Source organism: Thunnus thynnus, chromosome 10 (assembly GCF_963924715.1).
Source record: "Thunnus thynnus chromosome 10, fThuThy2.1, whole genome shotgun sequence".
Taxonomy (NCBI): Eukaryota; Metazoa; Chordata; class Actinopteri; order Scombriformes; family Scombridae; genus Thunnus; species Thunnus thynnus.
Genome location: NC_089526.1, coordinates 17536636 through 17554661, shown reverse-complemented (window position 1 = coordinate 17554661; position 18026 = coordinate 17536636). Strand labels below are relative to the sequence as shown.

Here is an 18026-nt window from a genome sequence, read left to right as displayed (position 1 = left end):
TTACTTCAGCTCTTTCTCAATGCATCAGCAGCAGTGTTTCCCCTCAGACTGCAGTGAAATATCTCTGGGGGTGTAAGCATTATTTGAAAACTGTCTGCCACCAAACAGTTAATTCTGTCTTTACATTTAACAGTTATTATAGTCTTAGTTTATGTGCAATGCTTGAATTTTCAGTTTATTCTCCAGCTTTGGATTTTTTTTTGTCAACTCATTGGGTTCAACAAGACAAGACACAATAGAGAGAATTTGACATTAACTTATGCAGCATGCATTTCTCTCTTTTCTACACTGTTCAAAGTGGCAGGCACAAAGCCTTTAAGAAAGGAGAAACAGGCAACTTTGACTTTTTTAAAACTAGTTTTCACATTGCAGCCTTTTAAAAATTCTGAGACAGGGTTATACATTGTAATAGCATGGGTTAGTTTAAAGGCTTTTCTATATATATATATATATATATATATATATATATATATATATATATATATAGTGTGTGTGTATGTATGTATGTTGGGTTTTTTTTTTTTTACAATTGAAAGCAGCAAGGTTAAGAGTCAGACTTTGTGCATCTGAGTGCCAGACATAGCCGTGCAGCTGCTGTCAGTGGAAGATTTTAACATTTTAACTTGTCTTTTTGTAACCAACAGCAAGCATCTTGAAATGTAAGGCATTCAAAGCATGACAAAGTACTGATATAGGCCAGAGATGTCAGTATGAAAAGTTTAAAATCTATATTGTGACACTTTGTGATACAAAATCTTTTTTTTTTTTTTTTTTTGCAAAATCAGGATAGACTGGCCCAATTTCATCAGCATCTATTTATTGCTTTGGAGACTAACAATTTTGGAGAAATTGTTGAGAAAAACTAAGGTACAAACCTCAGTTTCTGTGCACCTGCAAAATATGTTGGACAGAGCAGTTGTGATTTGTTTTGTTACATGTCCAGTTTTTTTTTTCCCCACAAACTGACATTTTCTCCCCTGATGCCTTTAGTAGAGGGACTGTAGTATGTGACGTGCATGCTGTAACACACATCCACCACAGAGTGTTTCTCCATCCACCGTGTTGTTAACAAACACAAAACACTGCAGGCATACACTGCTGCGTGGTCCCTTTGAAGAATTCCATAACCGGTAAATGGGAACGTTATCTTAGATCCTGGTCCTGATAGCAACCCAGCTACAAGCTGAGAGGCCTGTTCGGGAATACAGGGGTTCAGATGCCATGATGTGATTGTGTGTGTTTGTGTCTAAGGAGCATAAAATAAAGCTCAGGAGAAAAGTTGCAGATATGATACTCTCTCTGTGTGTGTGTGTGTGTGTGTGTGTGTGTATGCTGCATTTTATCATAGCTTAATGTGACATGATGTGTTGTTATTTGTGGACTGGGCCTTTGCAGGAATATTCACGTCTGTGATGCTTAGTGTATGATAATGTACCAGGAGTACAGACCTTGAGGACTGACTACCTGGAGCAATGCTGTCATGTAGCATTTGGCTTTATAATTAAAATGTGCTCTCGCGTGTATGTGTTTTTACATGTTTGTGTGTGTTAACGCGTGTGCCCATGCGGCTCATCTGCAGTGCTGTGTGATTAATGACTCCAGGGGTGAGCGAACATCAGCGGTCAGCCCTTTCTAGTTATTCTGAGCTGACCTAGTGTGAGTGGGCCATAGTGGACACAAAGCCTCGGGTGATCTCAAAATCCTTGGCCATTCTCTCACCTGTACATCAGCGTCGGCACTGCAGGAGTATTTTCGCTTGCTGAGAGAGGGGAGTGCAGTTTCTACACAAGGACACACATTCAATCACTGGGAAAGGACACTCACTGTTTGCTCGCATTCTTTCCCGCTCTATGCTGAAAATCACTTTCTGAAAGGCCAAAATGGCTCTCTGAGAGGCCAAAAACACAGTAATAATCAGACATAAATAAATACATTGCCATGCCACAGATCTGCAAGGTCTGATTTTTCATGTTGTGGCATTTCAAGTATCTCCAATTTAGGAAAGCTATACATAAACATAAAACACGACACATCATATGCATAGTGAAAGCCTGAGGTGCATTCATACGTTAAGCAGATTTGTTTTTTTTACCTGTATGTTAACCTATCTTTGGAAAACCTAGCAGCATGTGTTCGGTCTCCAGGGAAACCAACCCATAATTAGTATTTGTGTGCGCTCGTGTGCCTGTATGTGTTTTTTAATAATCGACGGTAATGAGATGAGCGGAGGGGAGAATAATCCTGGATTAACAGCTTAAAAATGCATGTGTCGTCATAACAACATCCTGATTGGGACCTAATCATTGAAATACAGTCATACAAACCACACACACACACACACAGCAACCGTTAAGTTGGAGCATCAGATAGCTGAATGCTACGAGCGGTGTGTGCGTGTGCTGTTCATCCCGTGTGCTGGTGTATGTGTGCATGGTTGACTTAATTAGAGAGTTAAGCATGGTGCTCCTCTGAAGGGATTAAGGGGGAAATTATCAGAATCTGGAGACTTAAAAACTGAAACCAGTTAAACGGAAACAGGAGGAGGGAGATGGGGCTCAGAGGAGGAAGGAGTTGGAGAGGCAGTTCTGCTGTTTATAAACAAATTCACATGTTCATTTGTGTAAATTGTCCTCTTGAAGTCACGCTCAAGCACTCAAATTTCCTTCAAGGTTTACAAGCAAGTCTTTCAAACTATCAAAGCTGCTGTTTGAATGTTTTTGAATCATGGACACTCTGTGTTTGGATGCTGAAGAGGTTTTATGGATATTCTGTGATCCTAAATAAGATCCTTGAAAGGTAACAGAAATCCAGAGAAGAAGGGTAAAGAGGACTGAGCACAAAATCGACTCATCCGAATTGAGGTTTGACCGATAGGCAGTGCACGTCGCTCATCTACATTATGTTCTTTATGCTGTGGCCGTGCATTCAACCTGTGAATTAACAACATGATAGTGGGAGTGATGGTTATCTGACCCAAGGGTCTTCCTGACAGCCACTGTGAGAAGCCATGAATCAAGTTACCTTTCTTCTCTGCTGTAAAACCATTTCCTGTATGGGATGGATTTCCTGGGTAATGGATGCAATGTGTCTGATGTGGGAAAAGCTTTGCAGCTGATGGATTGACATAAAGGGTTAATACTGACAGCTTTGCCGAGCTTAACATGATCATTAAAAGGTGATATGGTTTGACTTAGAGTGGTCTCAATGTAAAAAAAATGTGTGTCTTTCCTCTAATCAATATGGCAAGAGGTCAAAGTCCATTACATGATTCATTTGATTGTTTTAAATGAAACGTTTATTGGGGAAAACTTTCTCTGTGAACTGTTGATTTTCTCTTCAGAGTATTCTGCCGAAACTCATTGCATCTCATAATTAACTTTCAGAAAAGTTGTCTTCATCATTGATCTGTGTTTTTGGTCAATAAGGCTATTTTAGACTGTCCCGCATGCTCCTATTGTCTGAGGATTGAATGTGTTCATGCTTCTCTGCATGCACACAGTTTGTGTGTGTGTGTTTTTTTTTGTGTGTGTTTGTGTGCACACATAGTAATCTTTGGTGGGAACATCTGTCTCTCAGAGATAACATAACCGGGGAATTAGCCATGCTGTCTTACAACCGAGCATCACATCTCACTATTACAGCCCCCTAAATTATACCCTATTACACCTCTGTGTGTGCATGTGTGCGCAGATGAGTGTAAGCAATGTGCTGACAGTGTCATGTCCTTGGGCGACTGTGCCAAATTTAAGAGTATCACCAAGCCCACTACTTCCCCTAATCCTTAAATCCATTGTAGAACAGAATTCACAGTTATTCCTGCATAATACAAGTCCTACACAAACAAGTCTCTCCTCAACAAGAGAGGCAAACATAAATGAAAAGAATATCAAAAACCCCAAAATAGACTGGTATTTTATAGGATAAAGGTGTTTTTTCTGACTCTGAATCATACACACAACAATATATCTTTTTGATGTAAAAGCTCTAAAAACATCCTGAAGCCATTTGGCTTTCCGCGTATTGCACCTGCAGCAACGGCAGTGCCTCTTGACACATCAGTGGTGACAGATTACTCTTTGAACTGTACCTTTATGGGAGTTCAAACACTCACAAAAGTTGACAAAGTGATGCATCAGCCTATATAGTATTTTACCTTATGATCAAATGATACGTCTAAGAGGACATCTGACTATTCGGCTAACGCAAACTAGAGTTTCTATTCAGTTAATACATTTTAATCTGAAGCAGCTCCAACCTTTTCAACTTTATCTTCACTTGTAGCTTTTGAATGTCAGTCGGTGGTTCAGTGGAACAGTTAGAATATTATTCTGACTGTTAGTATAACTACTAGTCGTGAGAGCTGCAGAGATTCAGTAAAAAGATGTAAATTGGAGTGGAACAGCCTGGTACTGTAGGTCATACTCTGCCACGACTCAAGAAAACTTTTAATGAATGTCACTGGAAGAGAAAAGGTATGGGAAGGGGCTTTTTCTGCCTAATAATAATACTGCAAAGCACATTGTGCTGTGAAGGTCTGTGCTGTACAACAGTATTCAAACATGTAAAAGATGTAGCCACTGAATGAGGGGAATTGAGAAGAGGGTGTAATGGTGCCTTTTCTTCTGTGCAGTGAGGGGACAGCCCGGGGAACTGAACACAGCCCCACTGACCCGGTTGAATCAAAAGCGGATGGTAGGAGTGGAGACCACAAAAAAAAAAGAAAGAGAGAAAGCAAGAGATTTGAAGTGTCTCATTTATACAGCATTGCAATTTGAGTCAATGGATCGTTTCAGTAGCCGTGAGGGGCTCTTTTGCTCAATGCAATCTATACCCACAATATAACAATCAAATGCGGTGCCAATAGGAGTGATCCTGCCCCAGCAGTGAGTTCTCTGTGACTGGTGGTGTATTTGACTGAGTGCCAGCTTTAGTTTTTATACCTCATTAATTCACAGGAGCGATTGACTGAGGAAACCGCGCTCTCTCGATCATAAATCAACCCACACTCCTGCATGCGCACACAAATACACACGTGCATACACGATCGTACACACAACAGCAAAACATGAACACACCAGGGGGCAAATCTCAGGGCTTAGGTAATGATTTAATCAGTCACTGACAGAAAATACAGTGATATTGTGATTACTAATTTCCAAATGACCCCTGTGTGAGTAACTCTGCATGTGTGCGACTTATAATTTTTATGCTATGGTAAAGTAAAGGCCCCTGGCATTCCCTATCCATGGATTAGTTTGCTTTTTTATGTTCTTTGCTGGGGTTTTTTTCAGATCCCTGCTTTTATATTTTGTGTTTGTGTCTGTGAAAGTTTTAGCATTTTCCAGCTAAAATGTGTGAGTTGTTTTAATGGATATGAACTGAACAGAAGATGGAGGGCAACACCGGAGTGGGCTGATTTTGTATGATCTGCCGATTATCACTATTGAAAGACTGTTGCAGCACATTTGAGTATATCTAAATTAAACTCTGGGATAAGAACAGAGCAATTGTGTTTGTGTGTGTGTGCGTGTGTGTGTGTGTGTGTGAGTGAGTGAGCGAGAGAGAGGAAGAGGTAGAGATAGAGAGGTTTGATGCTGTAACAGCTGCTAATTATTGCTGCTCTATATTTCACACAGTCTGTTTTATCTCCTGTCCTGTGCAGAGAGATAGGGATTCTCTGTCTCTATTTCTCGCAAACTCACACATGTACTCACACACTCACAAGCTCAGGGGGTCACAAGGAGGAGAAAGAGGAATTGTGCTCTAATTACTAAATCTCTGCAGGGCACGACTTATATTTCTAGTCAACACCTCAGGACTGGAAGTCTAAATTTTGAGTCTTGTTTTTGTGTCTGTATTTTTGTCACCCCTTGCTGTAGCCTCCCTGCATGCTAGGCTGTGTTCACTGATATCACGGAGGGCAAATCAATCCAATCTCTCAAAGCACTCTGGGTAGTCAAAGTCCATAGACCATCTGGATGCCGCTCTGTTCTCTTCTGTGCTCTGCTCCCTGAGTGCCGGCCGCTGCAGTGATCAACTGTTTGGCAAGCAGCTTTAATACATCTGCGCCTTCACCAATCACAAGGCCTGGATGCATAGCAACAGTTACTAACCATCATAACCCTTGGCAAGACATGCAAGAAAGGCACTCATCGATGTTTCATGAATGATGCAAAAAGGTTGTTTTTTTTTAACTTGAGATACATGATACTTCAAAAACAACATGCACAAAACTGTCTGGTGTAGATTAAGTGTCTGTTGTTCTGAAACTGAGAGGATATTTTTTTTGGCTTTGGGCTTTGGTCATCTCCAATGCAATGAACTAAAGGTCAAACTGGACATTATAATGAAATGTGTTTAAAGAAATGTGCCTGTTTTGACAAAATGATTTATCTGTTTGGCGATAAAAGGGAGTAATAGCATACTATTAAAATAGTGTGGTAGTTTGTAAAGGGCAGTGTGTAACTCTTTATGACTGACAATAAAAACACCTTCGAACTTATTCCTCAATATTTTAGAGATGCTGAGCATAAAAAAACTTTTAAAGATCAATTTGCACATCTTGATATTAAATAAATTGCTATTCTATTTTCTTTGTAGAAAATGTCACCATTCCTTTAGATCTTTTGTGGCTTCCAACCTGGGTATTGGGACTTCCACAAGGGATCGCCGGATGATTACTGGGGCAGGAAATAAGATAATTAAAATTCTGCTGCACAAAATTATGTTTATTGAATAAACTTTCCTCTAGTCTTTGCTTTTTCCTGAAATACTGCAGTTTTAACTCTTAAAACCTCAACAATTCTTCAAATAAAACACTCTGGTAAGGGACAATCACCCTCTGATTGAGCTACTCACAACTTTTTGACATGCACACTGTGACAGGTAGACATTGCTTCATATTAAGGGTTCACAAGCAAGTACAAGTAGGGACCTCACTGCTCTATGATATTTTACAAGATTCCTATGAAATCTGGGCTGCACTTTGAGAAGTGGTAAACCACACTGTATTAATTCTTTATGTGGAATTTGTTGCAACATGTTGCACGATCAACATGAATCAGACAGAATAATAAAAAGCATTTATTTTCACCCGAGTTTTAATGTAACAGATCAGATTCATTCATCGCTGTCTCAACAACAACTGATTTGTTATAAATACTGTGTGGGGAAAAAAAGATCTCTTGTCACACATAAATATTTGTATAACTGATGCTGTAGGATGTGAAATAAGCATTGTACAATGGGTCATGGTTAAATTCACCTTTTATTTTTATTGTTTTCCATGATTCTAATGTTATCACTCACTGTCAGAATATTTACACTATAGAGACAAAACAGGTCTTTACATGTGTCAGATATGGAAATTAGTTGTTGTCCTTCCCTACTGTGTATGTGTGTGTGTCCAGAATTACCTCTATCTATACAGTATACACCAAGGTTAAAATGGCTTTGCTATGCCCCCCGGTCCCTGGAACATTATTTATGTTTGTTGAAAGTCACACTTTAACTCAGATAACCTGTATGAAATGGAGATAAGGGAATAGTATTATCGCTTTCTCTTGCCCCTCTGTCCCTGGCATGAAGGATACTTCAAAAGGCAGCTGGTCTGTCTGTGGTTCAGAAGGAAAGAGAGAGGATGACACAAGCCCATGCTTGTCTTTGAATAGCAGGTGTGTCTTTTTCTTTATTCTGGGCCTGAATGAGGAATGATAGAAAAAGCAAAAGGATCAAAGTCAGTTCTCTCACTGTCTGCTGCACACAGCAGAGGCTAAATGGAGAAATAAAATTTCATTTGAAAACAGTCAATAGTCGGACTGTGTGTGTGTATGCATGCGTGTGAGTGTGTGAGGGCATATGTGAATAAGAGATGGAGCTGAAGCTTGTAAAAGCACTGATACATCCCCATTTCAAATAGCAGGCTTTTGTCCAAACCAAAAAAATCCTCTCTCTCTCTCTAGTCTGTGTTGCCAAGGAAGATTAATAAACATGGCAGCCACTCTGTGAAAATCATAACGCCTTCTGTTGAAACCTCACTGGCCATGCTCTGTCCATGAAAGGCTGTGGGTTCAACGGTTGTAGGGCTACTGGGGAGAGAGGAGCGAGAGGGGTCGCGTGGAAAGCAGGGGACGGAGGGAGGAGAGGGATGGGATGATGGGACAGCAGGATGGAGGGAAACAGAGAGGAGATGGAGAAGGGAGAGAGGTGAAGGTGATGAGGTAGGGACGGGTGAAGAGGGGGCAGTGGGTGAGGGAGCCGAGCTGGGTGTGGGTGGACGGCAGGAGAGGGAGGTGAGGTGGAAGAGGATGAGGAGGAGGAGGAGGGGGGCATGGAGAGGGCTGTGTGTTGTAAAATGATATGATGGAGGCTAGAGAGAGGGGGAGATAGCGGTAGAGGGGGGAGGTTGCGGACACCCAAAGCCACAGGATGAGTATAGTTCTCTTGTGGGCTCACGTGTGGAAGTGGGAGACTGACTTGAAGGCTGTGCTGCGCTTGTGTTTGCATCGTGTCTGTGTGAAGTGACTGGGTTTGAGGCTGTGGAGGGTTGTGCAAGGGTGTAGGTGTGTATTGCTCTTCTGAAGTCCCACAGTTCTCTATCTGTGCGGCATGTGTGTAGTTTGTCTCTATGTGCGAATCCGCTCTCTCTTGCGTCTGTTCCAGGACTTTCTGCATGTGTTCTCTCGCCTGCTCTTGCAGGAAGCGATATTTGTCCATCTCCTCTGCAGTAAAGCTGATTGGCGGAGCTGTCTCTCCACCTGTCTGTTTGTCATCAGTCCTAATCTCCGACAGGCAGAGATTTGGTGTGCTGCTGGGGTTTGACTCAACCATGTCCAGAGGACATTTATGACTGTTGACGACTGCTCTGGTATCCACTCTAGCCTCCCCCTCTTCCTCTCCTTCCTTCTCCTGACTCTTCTCCAGCAGTCCCTTTTTCCTCCTAGCCTTTCTCTGGATTGCAGGTAGTTTCCCTATAAGAGGGAGAAGCAACGTCCTGGCTGGTTTCTGTGGCGCAGAATCACTGGGGGACTGTCTTGGAGGGGATGTGCCTGAGCTGCATGTGGTGACAGGGGCAGAGGGACCATGGCCAAGGTCAGGCTGTGAATTGAGCTCCTTAAGTTGTGAAGGACTGCTGTCACCATGGTGTGTGTTGAGACCTGGGACTGTGGGAGCAAATGAGGATCTGTGGGGCGAGGAATGAACGAAGGAGCTTGAAGTAAGGACAGATGAAGTGGATGTGGGGCTGCTCTGCTTCTTTGTCTCCTGAGGGGCCTCAGGTGAGAGTCCCGGAGCTCCTGAGGACAACCTGCAGGAGCTAACTGTCAACCCATCCACTGTGATTCCTGAGCAGGTGCTGCTCCTGCTCCACTCCCAGCTCAACTCGGACATGCTGGTGCTGCTGCGGGGGCTGCAGGGGCTGCAGGAGCGTGGACTGTGGCAACTGCTTGCCTGTGTGTTGTACACACTCTGTGGGCTGTAGATCTGCCTGCTTGTCCACCACTCCGGACTTGATAAGTGTCTAGAACTTGAGCGTCTGGTGCCTGAACACCTCCACACACCACCTGGGCTGTCTCTGCTGTCAGCCCCTGTCCTAGAGCCCGACGTGGACCTGTATGTCCCCCTGTCTTCCCAGCTGTCGCTGCTACCCCACGTCCATCTGTCCCAGCTGCATCTGTCCCAGTCTATGTCTTCTGTGCTTACATTTCTGCTTCTCCTGCCCCTGCTGCTAGGACTGGGGCTGAACCTACTCACTCGATCCCATTCTACTGCTCTGTTTCTCGATCTCCATTCAGCTCTTGGCCTGCCCTCCTCACTAGCTCCAGGACAGCTCCCTCTCATCCAGTCCCACTGTTCTGTATCTGAAATCAAAACTCTGTCTCTGCAACCTGTTCGCCCTCCCATTTTCCTCCCCCTATCTGTCTCCTCCCAGACTTCACAATGCCCCGAACTCTTCCTGTTACTATGAATGAATTTCCTGTCCCTGTGGAGGAGTTTTCTCTTTCTCGCCGGGCTGCTACCACAGCTGTTGTCAGGGTAACTGCAGTCAATGAAACTCCTGGGGTTGCTATGGTGACCCCTTTCCCAAAACAGCTTTGAGTTACATCCTGGTGAGAGGGAATGTATGGTGAAGTGAGACCGCCAGGGAAAAGTCACCGCACCTCTGTCTCGCTTTCCCTCCCCCTCTGTGTCTCTGTCTGCTGTGTGTCTGGTGAGCTGGGAGTAGGCACTGCAGTGCTCTGCCTGCTCTCTGTCTGGCTGTGACTGGGATTCAGAGCTGTGGCTCCTGTGAGGCCTCCTCTTCCTGACAGAGACAGATACTGGCTCAGCCTCACATCTCCCCAGGAGACAGCTGCTCCCTGCTCTCTGCACCCTCCTCCTCTTCATCTCCCCGGTCTCCCTTTGCCTCCTTTTCTTCCCGCGGCTCCCTCCAGCTTCTCCTCTTCTATCTCTGCCAGTGGAGACTGTAGAGACAACACTCCTCACTTTGCACCTTGCTGATTGGCGCTTGTTTGAAGCTTTTTCCTTCTCGCCCCTCTTCCTCTTTCCCAGCTTGTGTTTCTTTGTGCTGGCTTTCCTCTCTTTGCGTGACACTTCAGAGACACCCACGTACGGCTGCGGAGCACTGGCACACTTGCACATTGTCTCACTCCCACACTTACACCTGGACGGGCTGATGCATATCCTCTGTGTGCCATGCTGGGTGACAGACTCTAATTTACAGCTCAGGTCTGTGATGGCTCTCTCCCTGATCCTTCTTGCACCCCCTAATCTGCCTCCCGGAGGATTCTGGGAGTTTGTGTCAGAGCTGTCACTATGAGCAGGGTCAAATGGATGGGAGGCTGCCCTCACACAATTCTCCATACTTAGCATGCATCGTCCTTTTTCTGATGATGAAAGGTTTTTGTTCTTTAGGAACAGGTGTGCTTCTGTCTCCACATCGATATGTGGCTCTGCCTTGACATTCTCACCAGCTTTTTTCTGTCTGTGTGCTCTCAGCTCATGTCTTGTCTGTCTTTGTAAACAGGAGTTGGTGTCTGGTGTAAGAATAGCTGGCACACATGATTCGTCTGAGGGAGCGCATAATGGATTTTGTTGTGACTCCTGTTGATCATCTGTGCGTTGTTCTGGGTCTTGGGGGCAGAGTGGGCTGCAGCTGTAGGAGATGTATGGTTGAGACTTGGTGAACTTAAGCAAACTGACAGGCCATCTCAGACAGGTAGAGCCATCTTTTCCAACCACACACATATACGGATTGTCCTTGTTCCCTTGTTCTGCTTCTTGCTTTCTCTCTTTCTCACTGTCTGTGTGTTCACTGTCTATGTGTGCCCCTGTCACTGCTGTGCCCCTTATGTTCACCTGGTTCTGTGATGGCAAGAATAGTGAATCATGGCTCTGATTATCAGGTGCTGCAGTGGAGTGCACACTGTGCCTTTTTTCAATTTCCTCCTCTTCTCTCATAGCCTCTCTGGGGATTGTCAGCATGTCGCCTGGTCCAGCACTGTCAGATCTGGACTTCGGCTCTGCACTCTCACCACGTTTCCTCTCCTCTGCTGCCCCAATTTCCCTGTCTATATCTTCCATTATTCCCTTTATCCTTTCTTTCATTTGTTCCCTCTTCTCTCTCTCCTCTTCCTCTTGGTCCGAGAAGACAGAGGCGGAAGGCTCCAGCCTGGGCCCCCTCCTTGAGAAGCAGAAGGACACCCCGAGCCTGCCTCCCACTCTCCCCCGTCCAGGGAGTGGCAGCTGGGAATACAAGCCCAGGTGAGACTCGGGGTTCACTGCTGGAGGGTCTGTATTGGATGCCGGATGTGTGATTAGCGGGGACTCTGCAAGAGTGGCCAGTGGTATTTGGAGAGGAGATTGGCAAGGATTTTCTGTCTGGTGGCGGAGAGGAGCTGTCCTCGGTTGTGTAGCAGGGGGCCTCAGGGTGTGGTTGAAGGGTTCAGGTTTGTCCTCAGGACTGTGGTCTCTTTGGTCCATGTTTCTGTCTTGCTGCTGACTCACAACCTGGACTGTACTTCTTAGCCCATAAGACCTTCCTGGGACTCTGCATCTGGAGGTGATAGAACAAATACACTTGACTTTAGCTGATGTTACTTTACTTCACTTTAGCTTGGCTCAGTTTACTTCAATTGAATTCAGCCTTTAACTGATATATGGATTTAAAAGCACAGCTAATGGCATTGTAAAAGCATCTATAGACATCCAGACAAGTATGTCGAGTTAAGTACTGTACATACAGGTATGTCATTATACAGGGATATGGCTATTGTCACTTTTAAGATCAATACTGTGATAAAGAAAGAAAGAAAGAAAGAAAGAAAGAAAGAAAGAAAGAAAGAAAGAAAGAAAGAAAGAAAGAAAGAAAGAAAGAAAGCAGATGCATGTTATTGGTAGTCATAGTAATGCTGTTCACATATCATCCCCTGAAAACACATTTAATTGCACAGGGAATAGGTGCAATCAAGTTGATTATTATGTGATGCATTGTTTTTATATCAGTTGTTTTGATTGCTTTAGGTGTGCAAACCTGGAGGCAACATTCATCTTTCTGCTTTTTTTCCATTTTATTTACTTCTTTTAAAAAATAACTTTTATTCTACTATTCATTCTTACTCTAAAACTCCATCTCGTCCTCCTACAAATCATCTACTCTCAAAGTGTCAGCAAGAATGTGTCTTCATGTTATATTTACTTCACCTGTGGCCTATCTAGGCCAACTGAGTGCTCTCACATCTGTGGATGCATCCATCAAATCTAAGAAACGTTGACTGGATGTGATGCATTCTAATCCCCCTGGACTCCTGCCCATAGTCTCATTACATACACACACTACCACGGACACACACAAATGCACACTCCTCCCACTCACCGCTGAGTTTCCTGTTGCAGCTGTGCTAGCTGGTGCAGCCGTCTGATAGCCTTCTCCTGTTTGCGCTGGTCCTTCCATGATTTTGAGGCCACGTTGCGTGCAAACTCCCTGTGCTTGAGTTCCTTCAGCCTCTGCAGGACATAAAAATTAAGCAGGATATATGGAGGGCCAGAAAGAGTAGGTGGATGGCAGGGGGATAGTGAGTGAGTAGGGAGGCATAAGAGTGGGACCAAAAGGAGAGAAGAGAGAGAGCGAGAGATTAGTTTTAGGAAGCTCTCTGCTGGCAGCTGTCTTTCAAACCATACGCATCAGTCAACAGCATTTGCAGATGTTCTTCTCCAAAGCTCATGTCCAATTAACTCCATTCAGCCTGGCAGAAAGAGTCTCACGCAGCTTGAGAGCAAACACAACCCAACTGGTGAATAGTAGATTACAGACACTGTTGAGATGAGTGACGTGAGTGATTTAATGATGATGATGCTCTTTCTAAATCTGTTGGACTGACATTTCACTCTTTGCTATGCCCTCTTCAATCAAGTGGCATGCCACTGAAATTCCTGAAATGATCAACCCTTCGTCAGTCATCACAGCTTCTGATCCAATGGCATCTGCTTTTGGGGGCGAGCGTACCAAAGGCGTTGCTTTGTTGATTGAAATTACACATCACCAAACACAAAGGCATAGCTACTGATCACTGGCAGTATAAACCACGAGAGACATCTTAAAGGATACAGATTTCAGTTGGAAAATGCTGCACCATTTTATGTGCTGAGTGTAAGCGTGTTTGTGCATGTGAGCATTTCAGACACACGTGCAAGAAACAGAAGGAACTACGGTGTAGTAAGAAAGACTGATTTCATTTTGAGCAAACTGGTGGGTCTTCACCTGCATCGCAGTGCAGGAAAAAAAAAACAATTAGCTCTGTTTTTATATGTGTGTGTGTGTATGTGTGTGTGTGTATTTGTGTGAAACTATGTGTCTGAAGCCATAGGTGTGCCAGTCCTCTCAGGGAAACAATGATTCATGCCTTTCTCCCCAGTTTCCTTTTCTGACACACTTTAATCCCTCCTTTATCCATGCTTGGCAGGTGTGTGTGTGTGTGTGTGTGCATGTGCATGTTGGTGGGTTTCTTTTTGTCTGCGTATGTGTGTCTAAAGGCTAAGGAGGGACTCAAGAGTTAGGGAATAGCTTCAGTATCATGCACCACCATCCTTTCCCATCTCCTGTCTTATTCTTTCTTGCTTCCCTTTATACTTCCCCGTATAGCCACCTCAGTGTGCAATCCAGCCATGGCTTATAAATTCAGGATTTGTTGTTTATTTTATATATTTGTGAATTTATCCTGTGGCATAAATTGCAACAGGATTACACCACTCTCACTTTTAGATTATGTTACACTATTATCCACCCATACAGTATGTATCTCACACGCACATGCACACATGCACACATCAGATTAGCCTCTCAGACATCAGATTTATTTATACACTCACTCTCTTTCACACCCAGATCTTATGCAGGAGATGACAGTCGTCAGGTTAATCTCTGCTGAGTCTTACACAAGTGGGTGTCTTTCTACATTATCACTCGATGCTTAACATCCCACTGTCAGCTCACTGAAGACAGCATTAAGTATGTGCCAACGAAGCAGCACTTTTGGGTCTGTATCCCTTAAACATACGTGTCTTGCAGTATAGGAGCCTGTGCATTGTATATGTGTGTGTGTGTGTGTGTGTGATCGTACAGTGTGTGTGTTTTAGTGTGCGGTGAGGAGCTTTAAGGGCTTTGATGCCAGATTCATTCTATGGGAAATATTAATCATGTTCAAGCAGAGAGCATACATAATGAACTACTGCGGACAGAGCCAGGATAGAGGAGGAAGAAGGGAGGAAGAAAAGATCAGAGTCGTTGTACTGTAGCCGTCCATGGCAATGACTGAGAGAGAGAGCAGTTTATAATAGATGGAATATATGAAAATGAATACTTGCTCCTTTCTCTCGCATTTGCACTCTGCCAGGTCATTGTTCTCTGTTAAAAACAAGTCCCACTGCAGGCAAACCTGTAGCTACTGCATATTTAGTGCCAAACAAAATATTGCATGCAGAGCTGTTTTGACCGAGCACACGGGGCAGAGGTATTTCCGTTTCCCACTTTACTTTTGTCTGTAAAGATGATGTCATGCCCCCAACAGCAGGAAGTGATATTACTCCTGCTCTCCAACATGCCTATCTAGCTGTGTGCTGTGAAGCTCAATCCGTCTGTCAAAGCCTCGATCAATATTCCTTTAGATATGTTAAGGAGAGCTCAGGCTGAGGCAACTATGGATGAGTCAGAGTTGATTCATATCCACTAGGGCCTTGGAATGAGGCATGATGTATTCTTAGGTAGCATGTCAGAGGCCATGCTAATGGGCTGATTGCTAGTTTATTTAAAAGGAAGTGTAATTCTGTTGTAATGAGCAATTTCTGTAATCAGCAGTAAATGCTGATAAAGCGCTGCATTCAGACATGTTTATCCCTGAATCGATGACAAGGAAAGGAGACAGAGCAAACGCAATCAGTTTCCATTCTCCAAAGCCAATACTCCTGCAGGGAAGCTGTCTTCAGCTAGAATTTCATCTGTTGTCTGCTCGGTAGGCAGAGTGTGCATGCATGCCTGTATGTGTGTGTGTGTGTTCCCACAGTGCCAGTGGCTACTGTCAGCTCGGTGCCTCATGCAGCTTGTTTCATGTGCCTGCCGCTGGCTAAAACAAAGCATTAACATTGGCCTGCAGTTGCTTCAATTCATTTTCAAAGAACAATGACAGCGAAGGAACGGTGTTATTTAATGTTTATTTCATGTTGCACAGTGTGGGCGTTCAGAAGTGGGAAGCGACTTGGCTTGGTTGAGAGATTGCCTGTGTTTAAGGACGAATGTGTAAATGGGTAAGTGCATGTCTGTATGTTTTTTTATGTGAGTGTATGTCTTGGCATGACAACAGATAGCTGTAGGATCAGCAGAACCTTCAGCCCGCTAGTCCAGAGTGGAGGTTGTGTATGAAAATGGAAATGAAAGCAGAATGCAGGAGAGAACCTGCTGCCGGGCCTTTTCCTAATGGTCCATTGGCCCCATCTTGTCCAAACCGGAATAATAGAATCATACTTGAGCTATGAGTAATAGCTCCATGTTTTATTTGGTACAGAATATTTATTTTTCTTTTGGAGGAAGTACAAATTGAAGAACAAAGTGAATTTTTAGTAGCATCTTCTGGTACCAGATACATACAAATCAAGTTCTCTAAATTTTACATTAGGGGGAAATAAAAGAATCTTACAATATTATAAATTTGGGATTGGAGATTAAGTCATACTGTGCAGATTATGATTTACTTTTACTTATTTCTATTTGCATCATGGTTGCTTTGGTTTTGTATTTGGTGCAGAGCCAGTAAGACTATTTAAGAATATTATTTAACAGCTTAAAAACATACTAAGCATTATTATATCACCTGGATACTTCATGACTTTCCCTAATTTTATAAGAAGTGCTCATAAACTTTATGCAGAACTGATTACATGTTTTAAAAATCCACTACAGAAAATGACACATTGCTTCTGTCTGGGGTCTCAGAGACCTCAGCTTTAAAACAAAGTGAAATGCTAATGCAATGGGGTTTTCACTCTTTATCTGTGATTGGTATTGACAGTACTTTTTACATACCACTGTCGCTCCAAAATCCCAATAGCTCTATTTGGCTTTCAGTCAATGGAGTTTTCCAACAACATGTTCATTAGAAGTCTAAATTAGTTAGACCACTATGGAGTCTATTTGATAACATAAATACAACATAAGTAATTTCTCAGTGTAACAGTGTAACATACTGTGCATGAGTTTGTGACTGACTTTGAAACAAACAAAAGTAATGTATATTTGTTGCATAGCTCATAAAACATATAAACATGATATATTTCCTTATATGGTGTAATAACATTGCTTTATGGTCATGTCTGTAGTTTATCACCTTCATCAATTGTTCAAACTCAGTTTATGGCAATATGGCAAATACTTCCCTATTGGGATTTTAAGGTCAGATGGTGAGAAAAAGGATATTTAAAATAAAAAAAGTTGATCTTATCTCAAGTTATTAGCCTGTTGAAATAGAAATCTTGAGTACATACATACTGTATGTGTGTGTTTGTATCTGTCTTGAGGTGTTCCACCTCTGTGTGTATGCTTGTAAGAGATGATGTGGTTGTCACACTCCTACTGGTACCTGCTGTGAAACTCTACCCAATGGGCAGGTTGACATGAAAATGTAAAGTAGCTTTCCATCAACACATATAACGTTAACACAACCAAATTCCATGACAAGAGATCATAAAAAATGCCTGCTTGCGTGTCTACTTGTGTGCTGCTACATGGCGTGTGTGTAGTGCAGGTGCGTCTCGTGTACCTGCTTGTGTGCATGGTCGTAGGAGTTGATGTGATTGTCAAACTCCTGGTGTCTGAGGTACTGCTTGTCACACAGCTCACAGTAGAAAAGAGCCTTCAGATCCTCCACTGAGCAGCCCAAAGCCCTCTCTGCACGCTCCTGGAGAAAAAGAGAGACGGAGAGAACGAGTGAGAGCGTTGGAGGGATTGAAGGAGAGAAATGAGGGGCTCAAGATAGAGGCATAAACAGACAGAGACATAAAGGGCTAGAGGGGAAGAGATAGAGAGGAAGGGGAGTGGGGGAGGAGGGTCGAAAGAATGGCAGATTGTTAGCCATTTAGAGCAAATCTGCATCCCAGAGACATCAGCAGTAATAGCCTCTACATGTGCTCTGCATAAAACTGTTAAATGGCTTCCCATTAAAGAACTCTGACTTTGCCGCTGCTGCGGCTGGAGGTTGGACAAAAGCACTGAAGCCCTGTGCTCATGGCAACTTGAACCTGGGGAAACACAGTGACTATAATAGAAACCTGCGTATGTACTGTAATGGCAAATGGTCTGACTGCAGAGGAAATGGCAATTGAGGCCGACAGACAAAAAAAAAAAGATCATCTAAAATACACAACTTAGACTTTCGTGCACCAGAAAAATTGTGCATGTGAAGAAGTTTCTGACAAATACACACACACACACACACACACACACACACATACAGGCGTGTAAATAGCACATGGACGGACAGATA

The 18026-nt window shown here is 43.4% G+C and overlaps 1 protein-coding gene across 1 annotated transcript; it reads right to left on the bottom strand.

The window, feature by feature from the left end:
- Window positions 1-7254: 7254 nt before the first annotated feature.
- On the bottom strand, window positions 7255-17535 carry LOC137191506 (G patch domain-containing protein 8). Its single transcript, XM_067601635.1, has 3 exons — window positions 17304-17535; window positions 12872-13002; window positions 7255-12052 (listed from the first exon to the last, which is right to left on the bottom strand). The coding sequence occupies exon 3, from the start codon at window positions 11977-11979 to the stop codon at window positions 8011-8013; it is 3969 nt and encodes a 1322-aa protein (XP_067457736.1). The 5' UTR covers window positions 11980-12052; window positions 12872-13002; window positions 17304-17535; the 3' UTR covers window positions 7255-8010.
- Between the last annotated feature and the right edge of the window lie 491 nt (window positions 17536-18026).